Genomic DNA, 21,536 nt, shown 5'->3' with positions numbered 1-21,536 from the left:
CTGCAATAATACAATAAAATAAAAGCTGTTTATTATGCGTTATGTGGGACATTTAGTTGCCGTAGTAGCTGTGATTTGTATAATCATCTCTTTGAGAGCATGCAGCGCGCAGACTGCGGAGCAGCATAACGGTGCAGTGGTGAGTTAAGACTTTAAATTGCTTTAATCTGTTTCTAGCATTGGGCCAAGATCATCTGTCATGACATATGACATTCTTGTATAGAGTAGGCCTAGTGCCTGCACCTGCAGGCTATAGAGAAGGGCTTTAATATAGATCATGTAGAATTCAGGGTTCTTGAACGTTTTTCAGTCCAATTGTCAGTGCGCTCAGTGCACCCCTATAGCTGAGAGAGAGGAGAGAGTGAGACAGAGAGATAGAGTAGCAATTACTCCACACATCGAGACTATAGTTACACGTTTTCATTTTAAGTGTCTATATAGTTGTTTGCCTCCAAGTGATTTTTCTTTGTTAGATGGGCCTACAGCACTATCATCAGTCATCATCATCCTCATCATCATGTTGTGTAAACTTAGGCCTACTGTGTTTATTTCTTAAATTATCTTTGCTAATGTAATGTGTTGGATACTTGGATTCATGCAGGGGAAAAAAGTTGGAGATGACGTGTTTGTTAAGTCAGTCACAGAGGTGGTAGCCTCGGAAACCCAGCCTTTTTTTTTTTTAACGTGTGGGTTCGTGCGTGTGTGTGTGTGTGTGTGTGTGTGTGTGTGTAGGACTGGCTGAGTCGTTATGGGTACATGCCCCCTCCGGACCTCCGGAGGGGGACGCTGCAAACTCACGAGGGCATTGATAGGGCTCTCCGCCAGATGCAGAGGTTCGCTGGGATAGAAGAGACAGGACGACTGGGTACCACATACATGATCACACACTGGGACTGGGTTGACATCCTATAAGCCTACATTTACCAAATTTACTTCAGATAAATGCCAGGACACCTTTTCTTTTTCTTTATTAGATTTTTCTTATAGTCTATAGGCTGTTGTATAGCTATACATTTATAATTGTCAGTGAATTTCCCAACCTATGGGCCGGGCGGCCGAGTCCTGTGGTGGGCCGCGAGGGTATTGTAAGTAGGCCCCCAAATAATTGGAAAAATAACACTCGTGTGAAGTCAGGGGCGCTCTTTGTTTTAATTTAAAAAATATATAATCTTTCCACCAAATAGGGGCGCTCTTATATACATCATCATACATCATCACATTCCGTGCTCAGTCAATGATGAAATAACGGAGGGGGGGAAAAGAAAATCCTACACAATATGACGTTTTGTTCTTTTTGTTCTCTTCTCTGATTGGGCCTATAATAGAGTGTAGCAGTCCCGCCACTTTGAGAGACCCGGAAAATAATTCCCCGTTCATTTTCCTCATAGACTTTTCAAAAAGTATTTATTTAAAGACGTTTACGCCACGGACAAAGCCAACTCTTGTCGTGACAAATCATGACAATAAACACAATGTTTTGAGCCGAACAAATAATTAGAAAGAAAAAAAAACGGCAGGTTACAACACTTTTTTTGTTGTTTTTCTTCTTTGTAATTATTTGTTTGGTCCAAAATATTGTGTTTGTTGTCATGATTTGTCACGACTCGAGTTGGCTTCGTACAACGCATAAAAGGTCTTTAAATAAATACTTTTTGAAAGTCTATGGGGAAAATGCATTGGGAGGAGGGGGAATAAGTGTGTGTGTTTGATTGTTTGTTTTGATCAGATTATAATCAAATTCAGTCATGAATGAAAATCTCCATAGATCTATCCGTCGATTTGTGTTGTGTGCATCGATGTTTTTTATTTTATATTAGCCTAGTGTTTCCTCTTGGGGGGCTCTAGGCGTGAGGTCTTATCTAATTGAAAGTACTGATTGAAGGTAGGCTAGTCCAAAATTATGAGCAAAACATTTTTGACATAATTATTTTGTCAAATTTCAAAACGTTTTACAAGCTACAAAATGGCTTATCTTCAACCTCATAACATGTCATATGGTGACACATGAGCTTTAAAATAGTTCAGTCAGACTACTCACGAATAGATTTAACCAATATTATACAATGAGAATGTGCATATAATATTTTATCTTGGCGTTCGGCTCTGCTACATTTATCTCCCTGCTCGGCACAATCAAACACCATCATTAAACATTAAGAGCAGGGAGATATACAATTAAAAAAAACATAAATAACAGAGTAGACATGCATAGCCTATGGGGTATTTGTGGGGGGAGGAGGGGGAAGGTCCAAATACGCCATTGTCTTGGAGGTGGAAACAACACAGGTATCAGCATTCCAGATCGCATGGGTTTTATAATGTAGATTGGGGCCCCAGAGATAGAACATTATATCAAATGGGGTCATGGCCTAATAATGTAGGCCTACCAATAAAATCACAACCGTGTGAAGTGAGGGCCGGGCGCTCTTATCATCGTACATCATGACATAAAATAGACACTATGCCTATTTGCTCAGACACTATGACGTAACATTCTGCATTCATTGTCAATGGGAATTTAATGTTTGTGTAGGACGAAGTTTCCTGAATTCACTAAAAACTGAATATAGGAGGGGCTAGCTATAGCGTCCCTCAAAAAACTGGGGTCCTTGAAACTAAACAGTTTGAGAATCACTGCCTTAAAGGGACACTTTGGAATACTGAAATATCTAAAAACACATATTACCCACATAAAAACCTCAGGAAAGTGTTTCTTGTCTCCTAAGCATCATTAAAATAAGATCTGGTTGCAAAAGGGGTGAAGTGGCCCTTTAATAAGCATAAGCAAAATGTAAAATGTCCTTGTCAAACCGTCTGTGTCAGACAGCGCCACCCTGGCTCTGATGAAGAGCCCTCGCTGTTCTCTCCCTGACTCACCTGCATCAGAGGACCTCTGGAGGAGGAGGAAGAGGAGAGCTGCTGTGGGTTTACGCTGGGACAAGGCTGACATTACCTGGAGGTGAAAGAAAATACACATAATTCATCGTCATGAATAAGTGTGTGTGTTTGATTGTTTGTTTTGATCAGATTATAATCAAATTCAGTTAATTTACCAAGTCATGAATGAAAATCTCCATAGATCTATCCGTCGATTTGTGTTGTGTGCATCGATGTTTTTTATTTTTGCGAACGCAGTGAGCACTTACTATGAGACCTAGCAGATCATGTCTGTGTGTCTGTCTGTGTGTCTGTCCGTCTGTCCCGCTATCCAAATATGGAGTGTGTTGCATCAGCAATCACTCAGCTCCATATATGGGCACAAAAGGGGCCAGTGATTTGTTTGTTGTGGACCTGGCCCCTTTTGTGCCCATATATGGAGCTGAGTGCGTTCGCTTCCCGCGTTCGCGCGTCTTACTTGTATATTAGCCTAGTGTTTCCTCTTGGGGGGCTCTAGGCGTGAAATTTATGAGCAAAACATTTTTGACATAATTATTTTGTCAAATTTCAAAACGTTTTACAAGCTACAAAATGGCTTATCTTCAACCTCATAACATGTCATATGGTGACACATGAGCTTTAAAATAGTTCAGTCAGACTACTCACGAATAGACTTAACCAATATTTATTATACAATGAGAATGTGCATATAATATTTTATCTTGGCGTTCGGCTCTGCTACATTTATCTCCCTGCTCGGCACAATCAAACACCATCATTAAACATTAGGTGTCTCTAACTTCAATTTCTGTAATAATACTTTCACATTTGTTAAAATATACATGATCCAAAATACTTCCGTAATCTGTAGTTGGATTTGTTGCGAACGCAGTGAGCACTTACTATGAGACCTAGCAGATCATGTCTGTGTGTGTCCGTGTGTCTGTCTGTCCCGCTATCCAAATATGGAGTGTGTTGCATCAGCAATCACTCAGCTCCATATATGGGCACAAAAGGGGCCAGGTCCACTCAGCTCCATATATGGGCACAAAAGGGGCCAGTGATTTGTTTGTTGTGGACCTGGCCCCTTTTGTGCCCATATATGGAGCTGAGTGCGTTCCCGCGTCTTACTCGTATATATAGTATATGTATGACTAGCTCTAAATGATGACGTAAGAAATATGGTCATTTATGTAATCTGGTCCCAGCAAACCAGGCACAAATTTGCTGTTTGCGAACGCAGTGAGCACTTACTATGAGACCTAGCAGATCATGTCTGTCTGTCTGTCTGTCTGTCTGTCTGTCTGTCTGTCTGTCTGTGTGTCTGTCCCGCTATCCAAATATGGAGTGTGTTGCATCAGCAATCACTCAGCTCCATATATGGGCACAAAAGGGGCCAGGTCCACTCAGCTCCATATATGGGCACAAAAGGGGCCAGGTCCACATATATACAGTAACAGCGGGACAGACACACAGACAGACAGACAGACAGACAGACAGACATGATCTGCAGGGTCTCAGCTGCATTCGCTTCCCGCGTTTGCGCGTCTTACTGGTTTATTTGCATACGCATCAAGTGGCGGGTTGGCTGGGACGGTGCATACGGACCGGGCGAAATTATTACTTGTGCGCTCTGCTTGCGCAAGTAATAACAGAGCCCACCGGTGGTGCTGGGGTGGTGGTGGGAGCAAATATCACATAACAGCAACCAAGGACTGTCTAAAGAGGACGAGACGCGAAGACCGTACGGGCGACGCCATGTTGCTACATGGTACATTGCCAATGTCTCTCAGCCAATCACAATGCGAGATCGGAACTAACTGTGATGTCACCGGCAACATAAATAGAACGTGTTTGTGCGTTTCATCGCCTAAGACCAAGCTCTAGAATACAGATGTGGGGACGTTTACTTTCCTTGCTATTTCTACCTGCAAACTCACTTCACCAACGACAGCCTCATAAGAGTACGATGTTTCAAGACACTATTATTATTGTGTTGATCTCCGTTGGCACTGCGTTGTTAGGTGAAGGGGTTACTTGGGTTTTAGTGTACCGGACTGAAACATACAAGAGGCTAACACCTGTGGTGGAAAAGCAAAGCAGACAACTGGAGAAGAAAAAGGAAAGTAGAAAGCTTGAGAAAAACACAGAATCACAGAAGAAAAAGATTGAGAGACAAGAAAAGTCATTGAATGACAACAACATTGAGCTCCAATGGCTCCAACAAAAGGCCATGATTGTTTTAGCCATCCTCTTCAGGGTATTGATGGGCCAGTTCAATGCCATTTTTCAAGGGAAGGTCGTAGCCAAATTGCCATTTCTCCCACTGGCCTATATCATGGGACTGTCTCACAGCAACCTTCCGGGCGAGGATTACACTGACTGCTCCTTCATCTTCCTCTACATCCTTTGCACCATGTCACTCAGACAGTACATCCAGAAGATGTTGGGTCGCGCACCTTCCAGGGCAGCGAGAAAACAGGCTGCTCTTACAGCTGTTCACAGCAGCGATGATGTTGAGCAAAGTCATACCACTGAGAATGTCTGCCAAAATCCAGTATTGAAGAAAAAGGCAGAGGCTGGTCTAGGTGGGATGGTAAAAAAACGGAAGATGGCCACACTTTCCAGCTGAACCGAGGTCTTTTTGGGGACTACGTGTGGAGAATTAGCCTATGCTAAATCTGGCTTCATCCATCCATCTAAGCATGCATCTTTCTATGTACGATCAGATGTTTTTTGTGTGCGTGTGAATTTTAGCGATGACTTGATTGGCTGATCACCCCATAGCGATGATTTGATTGGCTGAGCAAAGTACATATTGGGGATAAAAAGTGAGGGCAGAGAATTGTGATTGGCCGGAATGTGATGATGTATGATGACAAGAGCGCTCCTCTCACACGAGTCATACCACAACCCCCCCCCACAGTGTCCACAGTTACCCATCTCCGGATCGATCCCCTTCGCTCCACCAACAGACGGGCATGGTGGAGCTGATCCTGACCTACGCCCTCAAATCGTGGAGCGACGTGATCCCCCTGGATTTCCACCTCCTGCAGGACGGAGCCGGAGCAGAGGGGGACATCAGGGTGGAGTTCACCTCCTCCTACCACCACGACGGATACCCCTTCGACGGCGCAGGTGGCAACCTGGCCCACGCGTTCTACCCCGGTACTGCCCTAATGGCAGGCGACACCCACTTTGACGATGGGGAGAGCTGGAGCTATGGCTACGGAGGTGACACGCACACAGACATTGTTTTCTTGCAGATAAATAGCATAGCCTGTAATTAAAATATTCAGTCACATTATAGTCCAAATTTTGTTGATTGTACAATACAAATTGTGCGTGTACAAATGCAACCAAATTAAACCTAAACGGGCTGTAACTCTGGGAGTTGAAGGAACTAGACAACATTCAACCACTGCACTTTTACAACATCTGTTATTTGAGCTTTGTTATAAGGCAGCAAGATAATATTTATTTTTGGTGGGTAGATCTTGTTGAGCAGGTTATTTTGAAAGTAGATCTCAAGTCAAAGAAGTGCGGGTACCCCTCCTCTGGGATACCAGGGATCATGTGGTTAAATTAAATATGATAATGTCATACTTGTGCCAAGTGGGGTTTTTTTTGGAACATGGTGGTACAGTAGATCTCAGGCTTCCACAATGGAATAAAAAGTGCTCATGGGGGCTTGGGCTGGTTAGCGGTCCAGGCACCTTGGCTGGTAATCCAGCATGACTGGGTCGCGGGTTCATGTCCTGATCCTGACGAACTTTGCTGTGTGTCTTCCCCCCACCTCTCTCCCTGTTTCCTGTTTACCTACTGTGCTTCTATCAATGACCCAAATTATCTTTAAAAAAAAAAGAAAAAGAAAAGTGCTCATGGGCTTGAAAAGGTTGTTAACCTCTGCATTAAGGTTTACCGTGTGCTCTCTTTTGTCTCTCCGTTTGTCTGTGTGCTCAGATGAGCATGGTACTACAGACCTGTTCACGGTGGCCGTCCATGAGTTTGGTCATGCCCTGGGTCTGTCCCACTCCTCCTCAGATGTGTCCATAATGAAACCCTACTACCAGGGATCAGTGGGGGACATCCCCAGCTACACACTGCCCACTGATGATAAGTGGGCTATACAGGCAGTCTATGGTAAGGGACACATAGACACATGCCATGCATGCACGGTTTGCTTCTTGCTGTTAACCACATTAATGCTTCTGTCCCTATTTTGGCACGTGCGCGCACGCATGCAATATACACAAGCAAGTATACAAGCATGGGTATCGGTTCTCATTTGGGATATTCTTCTTTCAAAGGAAGGAGAGCCAAGTCACACCGACCCCCCACTGTGGCCCCTACCGCCCCCAGTCTTCCAAATATCCCCAGCCCGCCTCCTCCCAGAAGCACACCACAGTAAGTTGTCAAACAAGTTCTCTTAACGGTGCAATCACTATCCCGCCCAGGTTCAACCGTCCCACCCAGGTTAAAATCCCATTGATGAAACAAAATGTAAACAATTACAAACATATACTGCTGTACTGCCAAGACCCAATCCCTACTTGACCAGGGGAGATAGTGGGCTTATGATCTTCGGGCAGTACTACTTGTCAACCAGTGGATGTAGTAGTAGTAGTTCATTTTGGTCATAAAAAATAGAAACATTTTAGTATTTATTTCATTAGACCATTAGATTAGACCAAAAAGGTTTAGGCTGAGGCCAATGACTTATTTTGCCCATCCTTCAAAAATGAAACAAAAAAATAGGCCTACTAACTAAAGAAAGAAATGTAATCACTCCAACAGGGCAGATACAAAAAAAACAGAAAGACGATACTTCTCTCTCTCTGCTCTGGTCCATAGCTCTAATGCGTTGCATTTATAGCTATATTACTGTCAACTTCCGGGGCTCGCATGAATGCAGACCAGCCTCTCGTCTTTAGCATAAATAACAAGAACGTTTTTGCTACTCACCAAAACAAAGGCGGGTTGCGTCATTAGAACTACACAACACCAGGGCAGATCTATATGAATGTTATGAAATGTTCATATTGTTGCTGTTGGTCAGAAACCTTGTATCTCCATGTTTCAAATATTTACGCTTTTTTTGTAAATTAAATGTAGGGTAAAATATCCTTAAATAAGTGCTAAATAGCTCTATATTCTGATAGTATGGTTTCCCTGTCTCTCCAGCTCTTTAGTAAACACAAAAATAATGCATTTTTAGGCCCAGGATACATTTATCCAATCATTGGAACTGGAATATTATCAAATTGAAGATGATTAATGTATATTCTCTCTCGCATCCCAATTGGCTGCCATTTGGCAACCCACCTGGAAACAAAACAAGGCTCTTTTACTAAAGAGCTGGAGAGACGGTGAGACCTCTGTTACTGAACAAACCCTTTAGCAATCATTTCTATCAGAATATTTAACATTAACCTTAAAATATCACTTACCCTACCTTCAATGCCCTACTTCATCATACAAGAGTTTTACAAAAGTAGTGAAAATAGATCACTCATAACAACAGCCATACTCTAGTCTAGTGTACTGTGTACCTGAATGATGCTGATTAGTATCCTCCATACGCCTACTGATAACAGCCCAGATCCTGCCTTGCTTGACCGATGCACTGGAAGGTATGACGCGGTAGCCAACATCAGAGGGGAAGTATTCTTTTTCAAAGGTAAGGACGGACACGCACGCACACGCACACACACACACACACACACACACACACACACACACACGTTTGTATTACTATACTTGTGAGGACGTCAACATCTTATGACATTGCTTTTATGAATGGCACATTTTTCAATGTGCCACATTTTAACCATAACCCTAATGCCGAAAAATAGCCCATCTAACAAGACCTCAACGTGTCCCGTTGCGACACCTTGTGGACTTGTTCGGCAAGTGTAAATCAGGCATGTATATCTATTATCTAATGCCTGAACCTAACTTTAAATGTCTCTCATATGTCCAAAACTGCTACTTTTCAGGATTCAAATTCTGAAAAGAAAAACAGCAAATGTATCAGATCCACAAGCTCAAAACGTATTTCGAGCTTGTATATCGGCTACATTTGTGTGACGCTGTAGTACGATCAAGTAGGGCATTCATTTTTACAAAAAAACACGAATAAATTAAATATCATTGTAGACAGATAAGAGGTTTCTGCTCCGACAGCAACGATAATGATTCCTGGTCTCTGTAAAGGTGCTTTCTTCTGGAGGGTCCAGCGTAGTTTCCTGATGTCTAGAAGTCCAGCGCTGATCCACAACTTCTGGCTGGGTCTCCCAGCTGGGCTGACCGCTGTGGACGCTGCGTATGAACGGACTGACGGACACATCGTCTTCTTCATCGGTATGTGTGTGTGTGGACTATATCGTATGTCCATTGTCCACCAACAGTGATTGTCTTTTTGGACAACATGTTCACCTACCTCTACTAGCGACCGTAGTAAACACTTTTTTCTCTAAGCCAATGGGAGACATAATACCCATAGACTGAACAGCATAAACCCCAAACTGATATGTTCATAAAAGAGAGCTTGCTGCACCTGGCTGTTATGACTGAGTCATTCTTGTTTCATTTCAAGGACACCCCAGTTTGATATCGTTAATGTCGGGCAAAACACCCTACTACTTCATCATCCCACACAAAAGCATCAAAAGTTGCAGATCGACAAGCTCGAAACACGGCGCGAAACGATGCATGAAATGATGCATGAAACGATGCATGAAATGATGCATGAAACGATGCATGAAATGATGCGCGAAACGATGCATGAAACGATGCATGAAACGATGCATGAAATGATGCGCAAAATGATCCATTTTGAGCTTGTCGATCTGCTACTTTTGCTGGTTTTGAATTAGAATCCTGAAAAGTAACCCTCACAGCCCACTGGTGGGCAAAGTAACCCTCACAGCCCACTGGTGTAAAGTAACCCTCACAGCCCACTGGTGGGCAAAGTAACCCTCACAGCCCACTGGTGTAAAGTAACCCTCACAGCCCACTGGTGGGCAAAGTAACCCTCACAGCCCACTGGTGGTAAAGTAACCCTCACAGCCCACTGGTGTAAAGTAACCCTCACAGCCCACTGGTGGGCAAAGTAACCCTCACAGCCCACTGGTGGGCAAAGTAACCCTCACAGCCCACTGGTGTAAAGTAACCCTCACAGCCCACTGGTGGGCAAAGTAACCCTCACAGCCCACTGGTGGTAAAGTAACCCTCACAGCCCACTGGTGTAAAGTAACCCTCACAGCCCACTGGTGGGCAAAGTAACCCTCACAGCCCACTGGTGGTAAAGTAACCCTCACAGCCCACTGGTGGGCAGTTGAGGCAAGTGGGCCCCCAAATAATTGGCAAAACACCAACATTTGAATGATAATATAACATTATAAAAAAAAAAAAAAAACATGGTCTTATCTTCTTTAAAGGGGGTGTCAGTGATTTCAGTCAAAAACCCTTAGGTTTCGTTTTTGCCTTGGGACACAAGCTTTCATCCAATCAGGATAGAGAACAAAAACGAAACCTAAGGTTTTTTGACCCCCAGGGGTTAACTGGGGACAGGGAGGAACTCCTTATATGGTCAGCACACTCTATAGTAGAGAGGATTATCACAACAAAACAAAAAAATAAGTGATATTTGAATGAAGTGAAATCACTGACTCTACCTTTAAAACCTTAACAAATTTGTTTTCATTTGGTAACACTGATAATCCAAGCCAGAAAACACAATCGATTGATCATCAAAATAAACATACTCTGAAATTTCACATGGCCCGGGCCACCACACATTTGACCACTGGGCCACGAAAGTGGGCCCTGATCCAAAAAAGGCTGAGCATCACTGATCCCCATTTGGTACTATTTTATATTTTCTCAACTCCAATCTAAATTACATACGTAAAAGTGTTTATTTAACTTAAGTGTACAAATGGAGCCAAATGGATCCTTACGGGTCCATTTTGGTTCCAGACACGATACGGTGTAGTTATTTTCAAACGTTTTAGGATCAAATATATAGTTTATCTAAGAAGTAATAGTACTCACTCATTGTGCAGAACGGCCCATTTCAGAATAACAAATATGAATTTATTATATTATACTTATTGATGCATTAAAATGTATGGTACTTCATGTTCGAGCTGGTAAAGGGCCTATTTATTTATATACTGCTGGGTAGCCCCCAGATATGGCCCTTAGGGGCCCATTTGGTTCCATTTGTACACATTTGTAATATATACTGATTGTTTTGGTGTATATTGCGGTCCAGAGATTACATGCATCAAGTTAGAGTCCATAGCCTGGCTATACTAATGCATAATCAACAAACTGGGGTTATGGAAATTAGTTTGAGAAACAGTAATTTTAAACCCTGCGTACAAAACATCTTTATTTTGAACATGCATTCCAACTGCTGACCTACATTACCAGTATCTGCCCTGTTGGAGGTTATGCAATGCTCCTCTGTGCACTTTACATACAGTTTACATTTAGTGTAACAGTGTTTACCAAACACAGGGTTGTGACACCATTAGTGAATTTTCAGATATTTTCATAAAAGATTATAACTATCTTTTGTCATTTCTTTACTAATAACCTTTTAGTCCAGGGGAAACACCAAATTCTGGAGAACCACTTATTTGATGTTTCAGAAAATCTCTCCTTTAAACCGTAGGAGATCAGTACTGGATGTTCAAGGACACGGTGGCTCTGCCCGGGTACCCACGTCCCCTGGATGACTGGGGCATGAGCACCACTAGGGGAAAGCCACTGCAGAGGGTGGAGGCTGCTTTCGTGTGGACGCACAACCACAAGACGTACCTGTTCAGCGAGGGCCACTTCTGGAGGTTTGATGAAAGCGGGCCGGACAGGAGACTGGAGGCCGGGTATCCCAGGGCGGCCTCTCTGTGGACGGGGGTTCCCTCCGACCCCGACGATATCATCAGCTGGGGAGATGGTGAGCTAGCTGGTTCACATGAGATGAACATACAGTACCATGTAGATCAGTGGTTCTGGAACATTTCATTTGTTTTTTGTCAAGGACGCCCCGAATTGCAGACCACCATCTGAAAAGGTTTTGTGCCAGGGACCCCTGGAACCTGAAACAAAGATTTGTTAAAAATGTTCAAAAGAGAAATACCGGTATTTGCACAAATTCTCAAGAAAATAGAGTAGATAGAGATAAATAGAGAAAAACAAGCTCATAGCGTGTCACTTCGTGAATAGCCAAAGTGTCAAATATTTTTTAAGTGATTAAAATTATTGTAATGTTATATAACCACCAGTAACTAATTTAGCTGCAGACCCCATTGACTCCCAAGCTACTTTCATTTGATCCCCCCCTTCTTACATCTGACAAAAGCTATGTTCCTATGCGACATAGCCCCAAGGGAGGCCCAGACCCTGGTTGGGAAACACTGGCATAGATCTCAATGTGAGCTTGAATTTGACACCAGTGTGTAAGTCATGTCTATGTGGGGCATGGCATTATGACCAGGCATGTCATGTAAGCTCACAACTTACATTTTTTATTCCTTCTTCTCTCAAGGAAACAGCTATTTCTTCAAGGACATGTCCTACTGGATACTAAAGAGAGGGGAATTAGATTTAAACAACCTTACTCCAAAATCTGTTGCTGTGGACTGGATGAAATGTGAGGTACCTGAGCCAAGACCCACGTTGATGACCAAGGTCCCCGAGCACAGAGGACAAGAATGTCACTGTGACACAAGTATGGCTCAGACTGTACAAGCAGCACATTGGCTAGTAACGCTGTCAGTCAGTTTTTTAACTTGGTTGTTCAGTTTAACCTTTTAAATGTTCTTTGTTATTTATGTCAAATGGTAATGCTCCATGAGCTGCTACCAGTAGTGTCACATTATGATTTGTGTTCATCTTAGTTTTGTATTTTAAAATTTTCAGTGCCAACATTTTGCATTGTGCATATTTTGTACAATACCTTCATAGAGTAAAAATCACACACGTGTGAACTGAGTGGTGCAATTCCCCCCCCCCCCCCCCCCCTCTCTCTCTCTCTCTCTCTCATTACACAGCACTACCCCTCCCTCTGTTTCTGCCACCCCCTACTGGTATAAATCAGTAACATACTCAGGCTCATGTGCACAGGTACACACACAGGTAGGTACATGGACATTGCTGATTGTAGGAGTGGTTGCACCACTCAAAAAATAAAGACCAACTGTGATTTATTAAGCAGTCTTCTTTTGGCAAATTTGTATTTTAGTACCATCTTGTAGACTTATAATTGGCTTTCAACTGACCCCAATAGAGCGTCGCAGTCACGCCCCCGACGAGGGCCCAGTCACGACAAGAGTTGGCTTTGTCCGCGGCATAAACTTCTTTAAATAAATACTTTTTGAAACGTCTATGGGGAAAATAAATGGGTAATTATTTCCTGGGCCCTTATCGTTCTGAAAGGGGGCGGGACAGCGACACTATAGACAAGCAGTTCATTCAACAGTCAACATGAGCTTAACATTTAGCCTAATGAAACATTAAACATTTACCAACTAAAAACATTACTGTAAACTAATAATCACACTAGCAACATTTAGGACAAAATCATCATTTGAACACACACCCTGACAAGCACTTGGAATTGTAGTTGAGGCATTACATTTTGTCTCGTGCCAGATTACTTTTGATGCAGTAATGATCTTGTTCTGTTTATTTAAGTATAAAAAGTCCTAAAATTGTCACAATACAGGGTATCACAAGTGCAGATACCCTGTATAGTATGTTGGTTTTGTTTACCGTTCAAAACAATGCTGCACTCATCTGTGGTTCTGGCCCACAGTTTAAGAACCGCAATATACTCTGCATTATAAATGGTGTTTCTAGGCAATTAAATCGAAATGCATGCTGTAATCTACCTCAATTTGCACAATGAAACCACACCTGGAATTAAAGGAGCATTGATACAAAACTTTATTCTCACAATATCAAAATCAACAGACCTACATAGAGTTGTAGCTTTGAGGAATTGAGGAAAACTGTGGATATAGATATTTACCTTTAGACCAGTAATTTTATTTCTGGTTTAAGTCAACGGTGCCAAGCAGCAACATTGACCTTTTGTTAAATAGCAGGACACAGAGGACAAGGCAGACAAACAGTATTAGTCAAGTGGTGTGGAAAAGAAGAGATCACTTTGCAATTAACTCCGTCAGCAACAATTATACAAAAACTCAAAAAAGATAAAAAGAAACATTTAAGAGCGTATGCATCAAAGAAAATTCCCTAAGTGAGAAATTATGAGATTTTTTAATTCTGCACATCTTTAAAAAAAAATATCTACCTCCTTCCTTGTACCCCTCAGTCTATGTGACAATGATCATGTAAAAATACTACAGGAAGTGTGAGGAAGGGAGAGGTATCTACAGGGAGCGACAGATGGAAATAGGAGACTGAGGAAGAAGACAGACATCTGATGGCCATTTCACAGAACTGAAAAGAAGTTATGCCTGATTCACACTTGGTTGTGTGCGGGCGTCCTGCACAGAATATAGCCGATCTCTGCTCTTCGGTGTGAGACACCTAAACTAGTCGATCCACAAGGTTAAGCTTGTGGATCGGCTACTTTAGGTGTACAACACCTGCACGCAACCAAATATGTAATTAAGGCATTTAGAGTCACAGGCCCAGTTTCAGCTGGTATGAAACAGTGCCACTGAGAGTCAACCACATGACCCGTGTCCTGATGACAGGACTTCCTGCAGCCGTAGAGGGTCACAGGAAGTAGTCAGCCACTGGTTTCTTGGAGGGGATTCCCCTGGTCTCCTGTGGAGCCGCTTCGAATATGATGAACTCCCGCTGTAAGTGCTCGTCCAGCTCCAGAATGGCTGCCACATTGCCACATCTAAAAGTGAGAGAAGATTAAATGATCACATTGCCACATCTAAAAGTGAGAGAAGATGAAATGATCAATTAACAAGGTGAATGTACGGTACACTGTAAATCTTGTGTTCATTTAACTTTGAGAGTGTACAACCAAATGGACCAGTTATCACTCAGGATTTCACAGAGTGCAAAAGACAAGCATTGAAAATAACCAGAATGTGTCTGTAGAGTATGAAAACATGAGGGCGTTCGGCTGGCACAGTGGTAAAATGCTTGCCCACCATCACAGAGGTTGTCGGTTCGAATCTACAGTAGAGCATCTGACTTTGGCGGGTCTGAGTGTTTTAAACATAAATAAGTTAAAATAACCCTGCAACTAGTTCTGTTCATCCTGACTTCCAAGTCATACACAGAACACAAGATCAAGAAATTACCATAACAAGTGTAACTAATAGCATGTGAGAATCAGCACTTTGGTCATCAAGTATTAAAAAAACGTGCAGCCATTCTTTTGTCTTTTTAATACTTTAATCTCTTTAGGTGTACTAGCATCAACAAGCTTAGCTGCTAATGCAAAAAGTAATTAGCCATCAACCATAACTTGTACAGGAACACAGGATGTAATTTAGCTCATCTGGTCATTTCTCCTGCACTGCCATGTTAGATGGATACTGTGAAATGGCTTGCACTCAGCTGGCAACCATTGCTTGGTTACGTTTGCAATGCACATCTTGTAAACTCTAGACTAAAGGCTGAGTTCACTCCATTTATAAAAAATAATCAGTACAATGTTCCAACCCACCTATAGCAGTAGTTGGGTGCTGACCAGACTGTGAGCACCGTTTCATTGAAGTGCCACTTGTAGCCCTCCATCACCAGCTGGTGGGCTCGACAGATCATGTGGATGTCGTTGGCAGCGTTGAACTGAGCCACCACGTCGCTCCCAAACAGATAGCCAGCCCCTCGGGGACTCACCCCCCAGCCTGTCGTGTCTGAAGCAAGAGGGACAACACAGCCTGAACATGATGGGTCACCAGGACACATAAGAGCAAATAATGGAAGAGTGGCTAGATGGCCAGCAAATCTGGAACCTTACGGCCTACACTAGGGTTGCTTGACCATGGTACTGGCAAAACAACTAGTGCTGGTACAACTAGAGCTGCTCAACAAACCCAACTAGACAGGATGGGTCAAATTACCCCCGTAATGGCCCCTACACACTGTAGGAGTTATAAAGTTGTCGGCGAGTCATCAGATCGTTATGTATTTCACACTGCAGGAGTTTTTTTTTTTTTTCACACTAAACGATTGGTCGCCGACCAGGCATCACACACATTGCAGAGTTCACCAAGATGCGATCCAGACACGATACATATAGGCTACATCATTTGTTTTTTTTATTCCAATTAATTAAAAAACTTCTCACGCACGTGCAGGATACCGTGATACAAGTGCAAGACCGACACAGAACGCTGGACGCATCTCTCTCTCTCTCTGCGTGCACGCAGTGTGCACGCCACACACACACACACACACAGGGCGATACGTTTGTGATAACTCTGTCTCTCTCCGTATGCACACACACACACAAGGTCGTCTGATCATCTCTCATATAGTCGATAGACAGTGAAGTTGTGCTCTCACTGGCTGTAATACAGGACTTCTCTGGACGCGATCGCAACCCATTTCATACTGTACGATGTCCAGTCGGCGACAGAGCCAAATATCAACCCTGCTTGATATTCAGAAACGGTCGGGAAGGCGCCGGCGAGCACTCTTATCGGCGCTATATCTTCTCAGAGCCTTTCACACACAGCGAGCAAAACCTCAGCGATCAAAGCCCGATCTTGTGTCAAAAATGGTCCACGACAGCATAATCGGAGCAAATATCGTGCAGCGTACAAGCCCTGAGGGGATAATAAAGACCATGAAAATGCTCTGTCTGCTCATTTATTTATTTAAGTGGATCTGTGCATCAGTGTGGGTTCACATTCTAATTGGGATAAGTGTGAAGTGCAAGCATAAACTCTGGCCTTTATTTGGCGTTTACAAGATGACAGAATGGTGGATGACAGGCAGTGAGACTGAATCAAATCCAGGGCGTCATGGTCATCAACACGTATATTTTTCACACTTTGTTTTACACTAAAAAAAATAGATACATCAGTCTTTGTTTTTGAGGTTTCATCTATGACATGACTTATTAGATGGATGACTTACGCACACGCAGTTTAATTTTACAGCAGGTGCGTATAGGTCCTGGCAGAGCAGCAAACGTTTTGGAGGAGGAGGAGAGACCCGCACACCGCCACTTGGTTCAAGGGCTTTTATTTAGATAAGACTCGCAACGGAAGAAGGCCGAAAGGCAAGTGGTGGTGTGACATGACCAAAACAAGGATGCCGGGTTGAAAGTGGTTACGTCCATCTTTGGGTTTTATGAATATTTAACCAATGAAAAGCATTACCAAAAGCTTGTAACTAATTAATAACTAATCAAATCCTTGAAACACCAGTTATTCTTTCCATTTCCTAATGAGTAACCATTTTGAACATGTAGACATAAGCCTGCATACCAACCCCATCAGCAGCACACCCTCCCTCTGCTTCTCCCAGTTTACCGACACCCATGTAAACAAACACTGACACCCATCAACACTTCCGTATGTACTAAGACAACACAGCCTCATGCTAGAGGAAGACGTGAACCAGATGCTGGTACCTTCGGGATCTGACCATAGAAGGTCACACATGGGTCCGTCATGGGGCACTTCCTGCTTCCTGTCGATGGTACGGATCTGGTCCAGTGTCTGGATGGAGGGAGACAGGCCACCGTGTACGCAGAAGATCTGAGGAATGGACAGAGAGACAAGTGTCAAGATATATGACGGAAGCCGTGAGATTGCAGTGTTATGACATTCGTGACTAAATAGATAGGTATAACTACAGCACACATTTCAGTTGAGGAATGTACTTTTGTTTTGATAAGGAATGCCGCTCGTTACATGACATAGCACAAACACCCAGCCAAGTTTTCAAGAATGCAGCTGACAAGTTCTACACGGCTTGCCATCGATTGCTTTTGGATGTTCATCATCAAATACGTGAATTCATATGGAATAAGGGTGCAGTACTTACTAGTCATTGGTCCGACAAACTACCTCAAACCCTAACTAACCGCAAGCGCGGGAGCAGTGCATGTTCGAGCGGTTCCCGCATGTCGGACTAATGCTCCGTCGGAATTACATGCCGATCCCATCGAATAACCCCAATCCCTGCAATATCATGATTTCCTTTTAATGTTCCATTCACATTTCAATACGAAATGTGCTGCATGAATAAATCTTGACCAACTGGTCAAACAAATATCAAAGCGTCGCAGAACACACTGGGCATCAAAGCACGTAACCACACATTAGACAAGAGCGGTGCTCATCAGTGCGGAGACAGCTGACACACCTTTCCGTCGATGATGGCAGAGAGCGATAGGTAGTCGAAGATCTCGGTGCAGTACCGCCAGACTGTGACCGAGCCATACTTGCGGAGGCACTCGTCGTAGAAGCCGTAGACCTGTGTGATTTGCCGCGACTCATGGTTCCCCCGGATCAGGGTGATCCTGTCTGGATACCGCACCTGCAGAACACGAGTGGGGGAAGGAGGGTAAGATTTCACGTACAGAAAGAACTTTTAAAAGCCTGAGGCTTGACAACAACTGGAAGCTGAATCCCAAAATGGTTGTGTACCTTAAGAGCTAGTAGCAGAAGGAAGGTCTCCACACTGTAGAATCCTCTGTCCACAAAGTCCCCCATGAAGAGATAATTTGTTTCTGGAACATCTCCTCCCACCTGTGACGCACAAGATTTACACCAAAAAAAAGCTCTAGTGTTAACTGTAGCAGTGGTGATAATACATTTTACACTTTGTTCCTGTTCTGTGGCCTGGTCAACCAGTCATCGGTTTGCTATGACAATTACACTGACATTTACATCAGGTCATCCGCTGTCAACGCGCCATAGCTGAATGGGCATAGATGCTGTCTGGGAATCTGAAGGCCCCCAGTTAGCCCAGTATATGTGTCAAAGTGTTCCTGAGCAAGATACTTAAAACTCCCTGGGTGCTGTATTAATAGTGCCTAAAGAGTAAATAATGGAGGGCAAACCTCACATGCAAATGCAGTGACATAATATACCTCCAAATGGGACTAAATCGTTAGTATCTGGGCGACTTTGTAGTAATAAAAAACATAACAAAACCAAGTAAAGATTAAAGGGTCAGAGCAGTGCACAATAATCCTGAGATCACTCAAGATGCTATATGAAAGGAGAGCCCACCCTCACCAGTACACTGGACTTTATTTACAAACATATGATATCTAAACCTGTGGTGTATTAAATATACTACTGAGCCAATAAATAATACCGGATGCTGGGGTTTACTTACTCTAAACAATTCTTTCAAGTCATAAAACTGCCCATGAATATCACCGCACACCTGAAAGGAGAGATGAGATCAATGAGCAAATTCATTTCAATCGCAGATGTAATTGTTAATAACCACACATTCATGGAGAGCAGTTAACAAAAACAAAATGTTCTCACTGTGACAGGAGAGTCTACTCTCTGAACATTACTTTCCTCCACCAGAATCTCTCTGAAAAAAGAAAAAGACACATAGTCAGACACATAATAAAATCTATTACAGACATGAAGTACAGCCTTTCAGATCTGAGCCTCTCGAACACGACGGCGATATAAGCCAGGAACATATTCAAAGTATCTCACATTGCATAATGCATTATGGAAACTAATCTGAACATGATACATGGAGAAGCAATGGGCCTTTAACTGCACTACTATCAAGGACTACAATTAAAACATTGAAAGCAATGAGGAAACTTATTTGCAAATAAACTACATGCAATTAATACTGGGCAAACAAACAGCACAGAACATTTTATTTGTTCTTGTCCCATGCTTATTGCAGCGTTGCTATGACACCTGCATTTCCCCACAGAATCAATGTCTGTCCATCCAACATTTTCGATGTATTTTCTACTCTATAGCTTTGGAACTACTTGTCAACATCAGTGTATTCCTACACTAGGGACCAGTGGGGGCCTGTTTGTGCGGGTGGTATGAATAAAAGCATGGTTGTGGATTACCTGGCCTTGGCACATAGCGCTTTCACTTCATTCTCCTTGATGAGCTCACAGCGTCTCAGCTGCTCTATCTGTCTGTCCAGGTCACTGATGTCCCCCATTGTCACACACATAGGTAGAGCTGTTACACACACTCACACACACACACTCTCCTCCTCCCACACACAGGGATCGACAAGGTACCACACAAAAGGGTCTTCCCCCCCTCACATAAAAAGCAGCAGACAGGGGTGAAGACAGGCAACGTCCAAGGTCCCACCCTTGTAGATCAGCAGGGGACTTGACGTCTTCAACAGGGAGACTATGTAGAGATAAATAAAAAACACAGTTAGGGATAGTGACTGACTAGCAATACGTTGTTAGCTTGTAGATCACCAACATCACTTCCTGCATACAATATTGGAGTACGAATTATCATATCATAGTAGATCAAGCTCGAGGTTGCCACAATAATAAGATGAATAATAAAGAGTGAGTTAGTCAAGCCATCTGCGTCCAGAGTTTAATTGAAATGTTTAAATCCATCTAATAAGCTTCGAGGACAAAACAGAACTGGAGACTTACAAAGTACTATTCAAATTAAGTCTATTATTTAGCGATCAAAGTCAAAGGCGAGTAACGTCGGGCCCCTCTGGGCGTAGTGAGAAAAATCTGGCTAAATATTAGCAGGCTACGCTACACTCACGACGATGGATGTTGTCTGTTGATAAGTTAGCAAGTCGTTTGGTCATTAAACTGACGCTATGGTGATAATACCAGCAATTACGTCAGCTACAGTCACCTACATCGTCTTGAGTGGGATTACGAAATGGAATATCTACAGTTCTGATTCGTTGTCCAACCTATTATTGGCTAACTCGCTAGCGCTAACTTGACGTTACACAGAAAACTGCGACCTGGTCAATTCTGACTCTAGGTGTCGCCGTTTTGCAGTTCTCCGAGAGTTTTTCATGGCTTTAACATAAATTAAACTTAGACACCCAAGCAAAATTTTCAGTTCACCTGCATATCATCTTCTTATCATTTGTAATACAAGTGTACGTTATACTAAGCAATTTTCAAAACACCAAACGGTGACCTCTGGTGCCGTTTCGGAATTCGATAGGTCACCAATCTCGGCGCAACACAGCACCGCTGCGTTCGGCTAATTTATTAGCGACCAAAAGAGCTGCCTCCGTAGTAGAATGCAACACGGTAACCTAGACACAACAATGGCACAATGATGGATACATACCGTTCAGTGTGTTTTTCAGCAGCTCGTTCACACAGAAGCAGGATGTTTCATTCCGTGTGGATTTTTATCAGTTCTTTTCTTCGTCCACCGGCCTCTTGTCTGGGGTCTACACCGGTTGGTTTGGTTCACTCCATAAACGCCACCGACTTGACTACAACTTCCGGTGTTGGCTGCGCGCATTGCGCACTCTCGTGGGCAAACGGAGGCGTGCATTGTTCCACATGAGCGCAGCTTTCCTTACAGTTCTCTTTCATTCTTCTTCTATTTACTTTCAATTGATTGATTGATTGATTTTATTTTGGACCAAAAAATACACACATTATATAAATCATACCGATGATTACACAAAGTAAAATACTTATTAGTGTGGCAACCAGACTATTGTAATTGTAACACTTT

At 43.0% G+C, this 21,536-nt stretch overlaps 3 protein-coding genes across 3 annotated transcripts; 2 read left to right on the top strand and 1 right to left on the bottom strand.

The window, feature by feature from the left end:
• Positions 1 to 756: 756 nt before the first annotated feature.
• Positions 757 to 12,478, top strand: LOC308323315 (matrix metalloproteinase-17-like; the record flags this gene model as incomplete). Its single annotated transcript, XM_080775036.1, has 9 exons — positions 757 to 865; positions 2,824 to 2,959; positions 5,804 to 6,111; positions 6,841 to 7,020; positions 7,188 to 7,284; positions 8,475 to 8,557; positions 9,094 to 9,240; positions 11,564 to 11,845; positions 12,444 to 12,478. The coding sequence occupies 9 exons, from the start codon at positions 757 to 759 to the stop codon at positions 12,476 to 12,478; spliced, it is 1,377 nt and encodes a 458-aa protein (XP_080631162.1).
• On the top strand, positions 4,772 to 5,509 carry LOC308324346 (calcium load-activated calcium channel-like; the record flags this gene model as incomplete). Its single annotated transcript, XM_080776388.1, has 1 exon — positions 4,772 to 5,509. The coding sequence occupies one exon, from the start codon at positions 4,772 to 4,774 to the stop codon at positions 5,507 to 5,509; it is 738 nt and encodes a 245-aa protein (XP_080632514.1).
• A 1,340-nt stretch (positions 12,479 to 13,818) lies between the features above and the next one.
• LOC308323938 (serine/threonine-protein phosphatase 4 catalytic subunit B) lies at positions 13,819 to 21,278 on the bottom strand. The gene is made up of 9 exons (XM_080775816.1): positions 21,138 to 21,278; positions 19,907 to 20,204; positions 19,344 to 19,395; positions 19,186 to 19,236; positions 18,489 to 18,590; positions 18,205 to 18,378; positions 17,468 to 17,594; positions 15,551 to 15,740; positions 13,819 to 14,767 (listed from the first exon to the last, which is right to left on the bottom strand). Exons 2-9 carry the CDS (start codon positions 20,014 to 20,016, stop codon positions 14,638 to 14,640), a joined length of 936 nt encoding a protein of 311 aa, XP_080631942.1. The 5' UTR covers positions 20,017 to 20,204; positions 21,138 to 21,278; the 3' UTR covers positions 13,819 to 14,637.
• Positions 21,279 to 21,536: the final 258 nt, after the last annotated feature.

Source organism: Protomyctophum bolini (assembly GCF_963924005.1).
Source record: "Protomyctophum bolini genome assembly, chromosome: 11".
Lineage (NCBI taxonomy): Eukaryota > Metazoa > Chordata > Actinopteri > Myctophiformes > Myctophidae > Protomyctophum > Protomyctophum bolini.
Note: the sequence above shows the minus strand (reverse complement) of the source record. Positions and strands in the feature narration are given on the sequence as shown.

Excerpts from the sequence above, each read along its gene's own strand:
- LOC308323938 (XM_080775816.1), bottom strand. The coding sequence starts at position 20,016 with ATGTGTGTGACAATGGGGGACATCAGTGACCTGGACAGACAGATAGAG. Across the intron at positions 18,591-19,185 it reads ACTTGAAAGAATTGTTTAGA|GTGGGAGGAGATGTTCCAGA; the intron begins GTAAGTAAACCC and ends TGTGCGTCACAG. Across the intron at positions 17,595-18,204 it reads CTGCCATCATCGACGGAAAG|ATCTTCTGCGTACACGGTGG; the intron begins GTGTGTCAGCTG and ends TCCATTCCTCAG.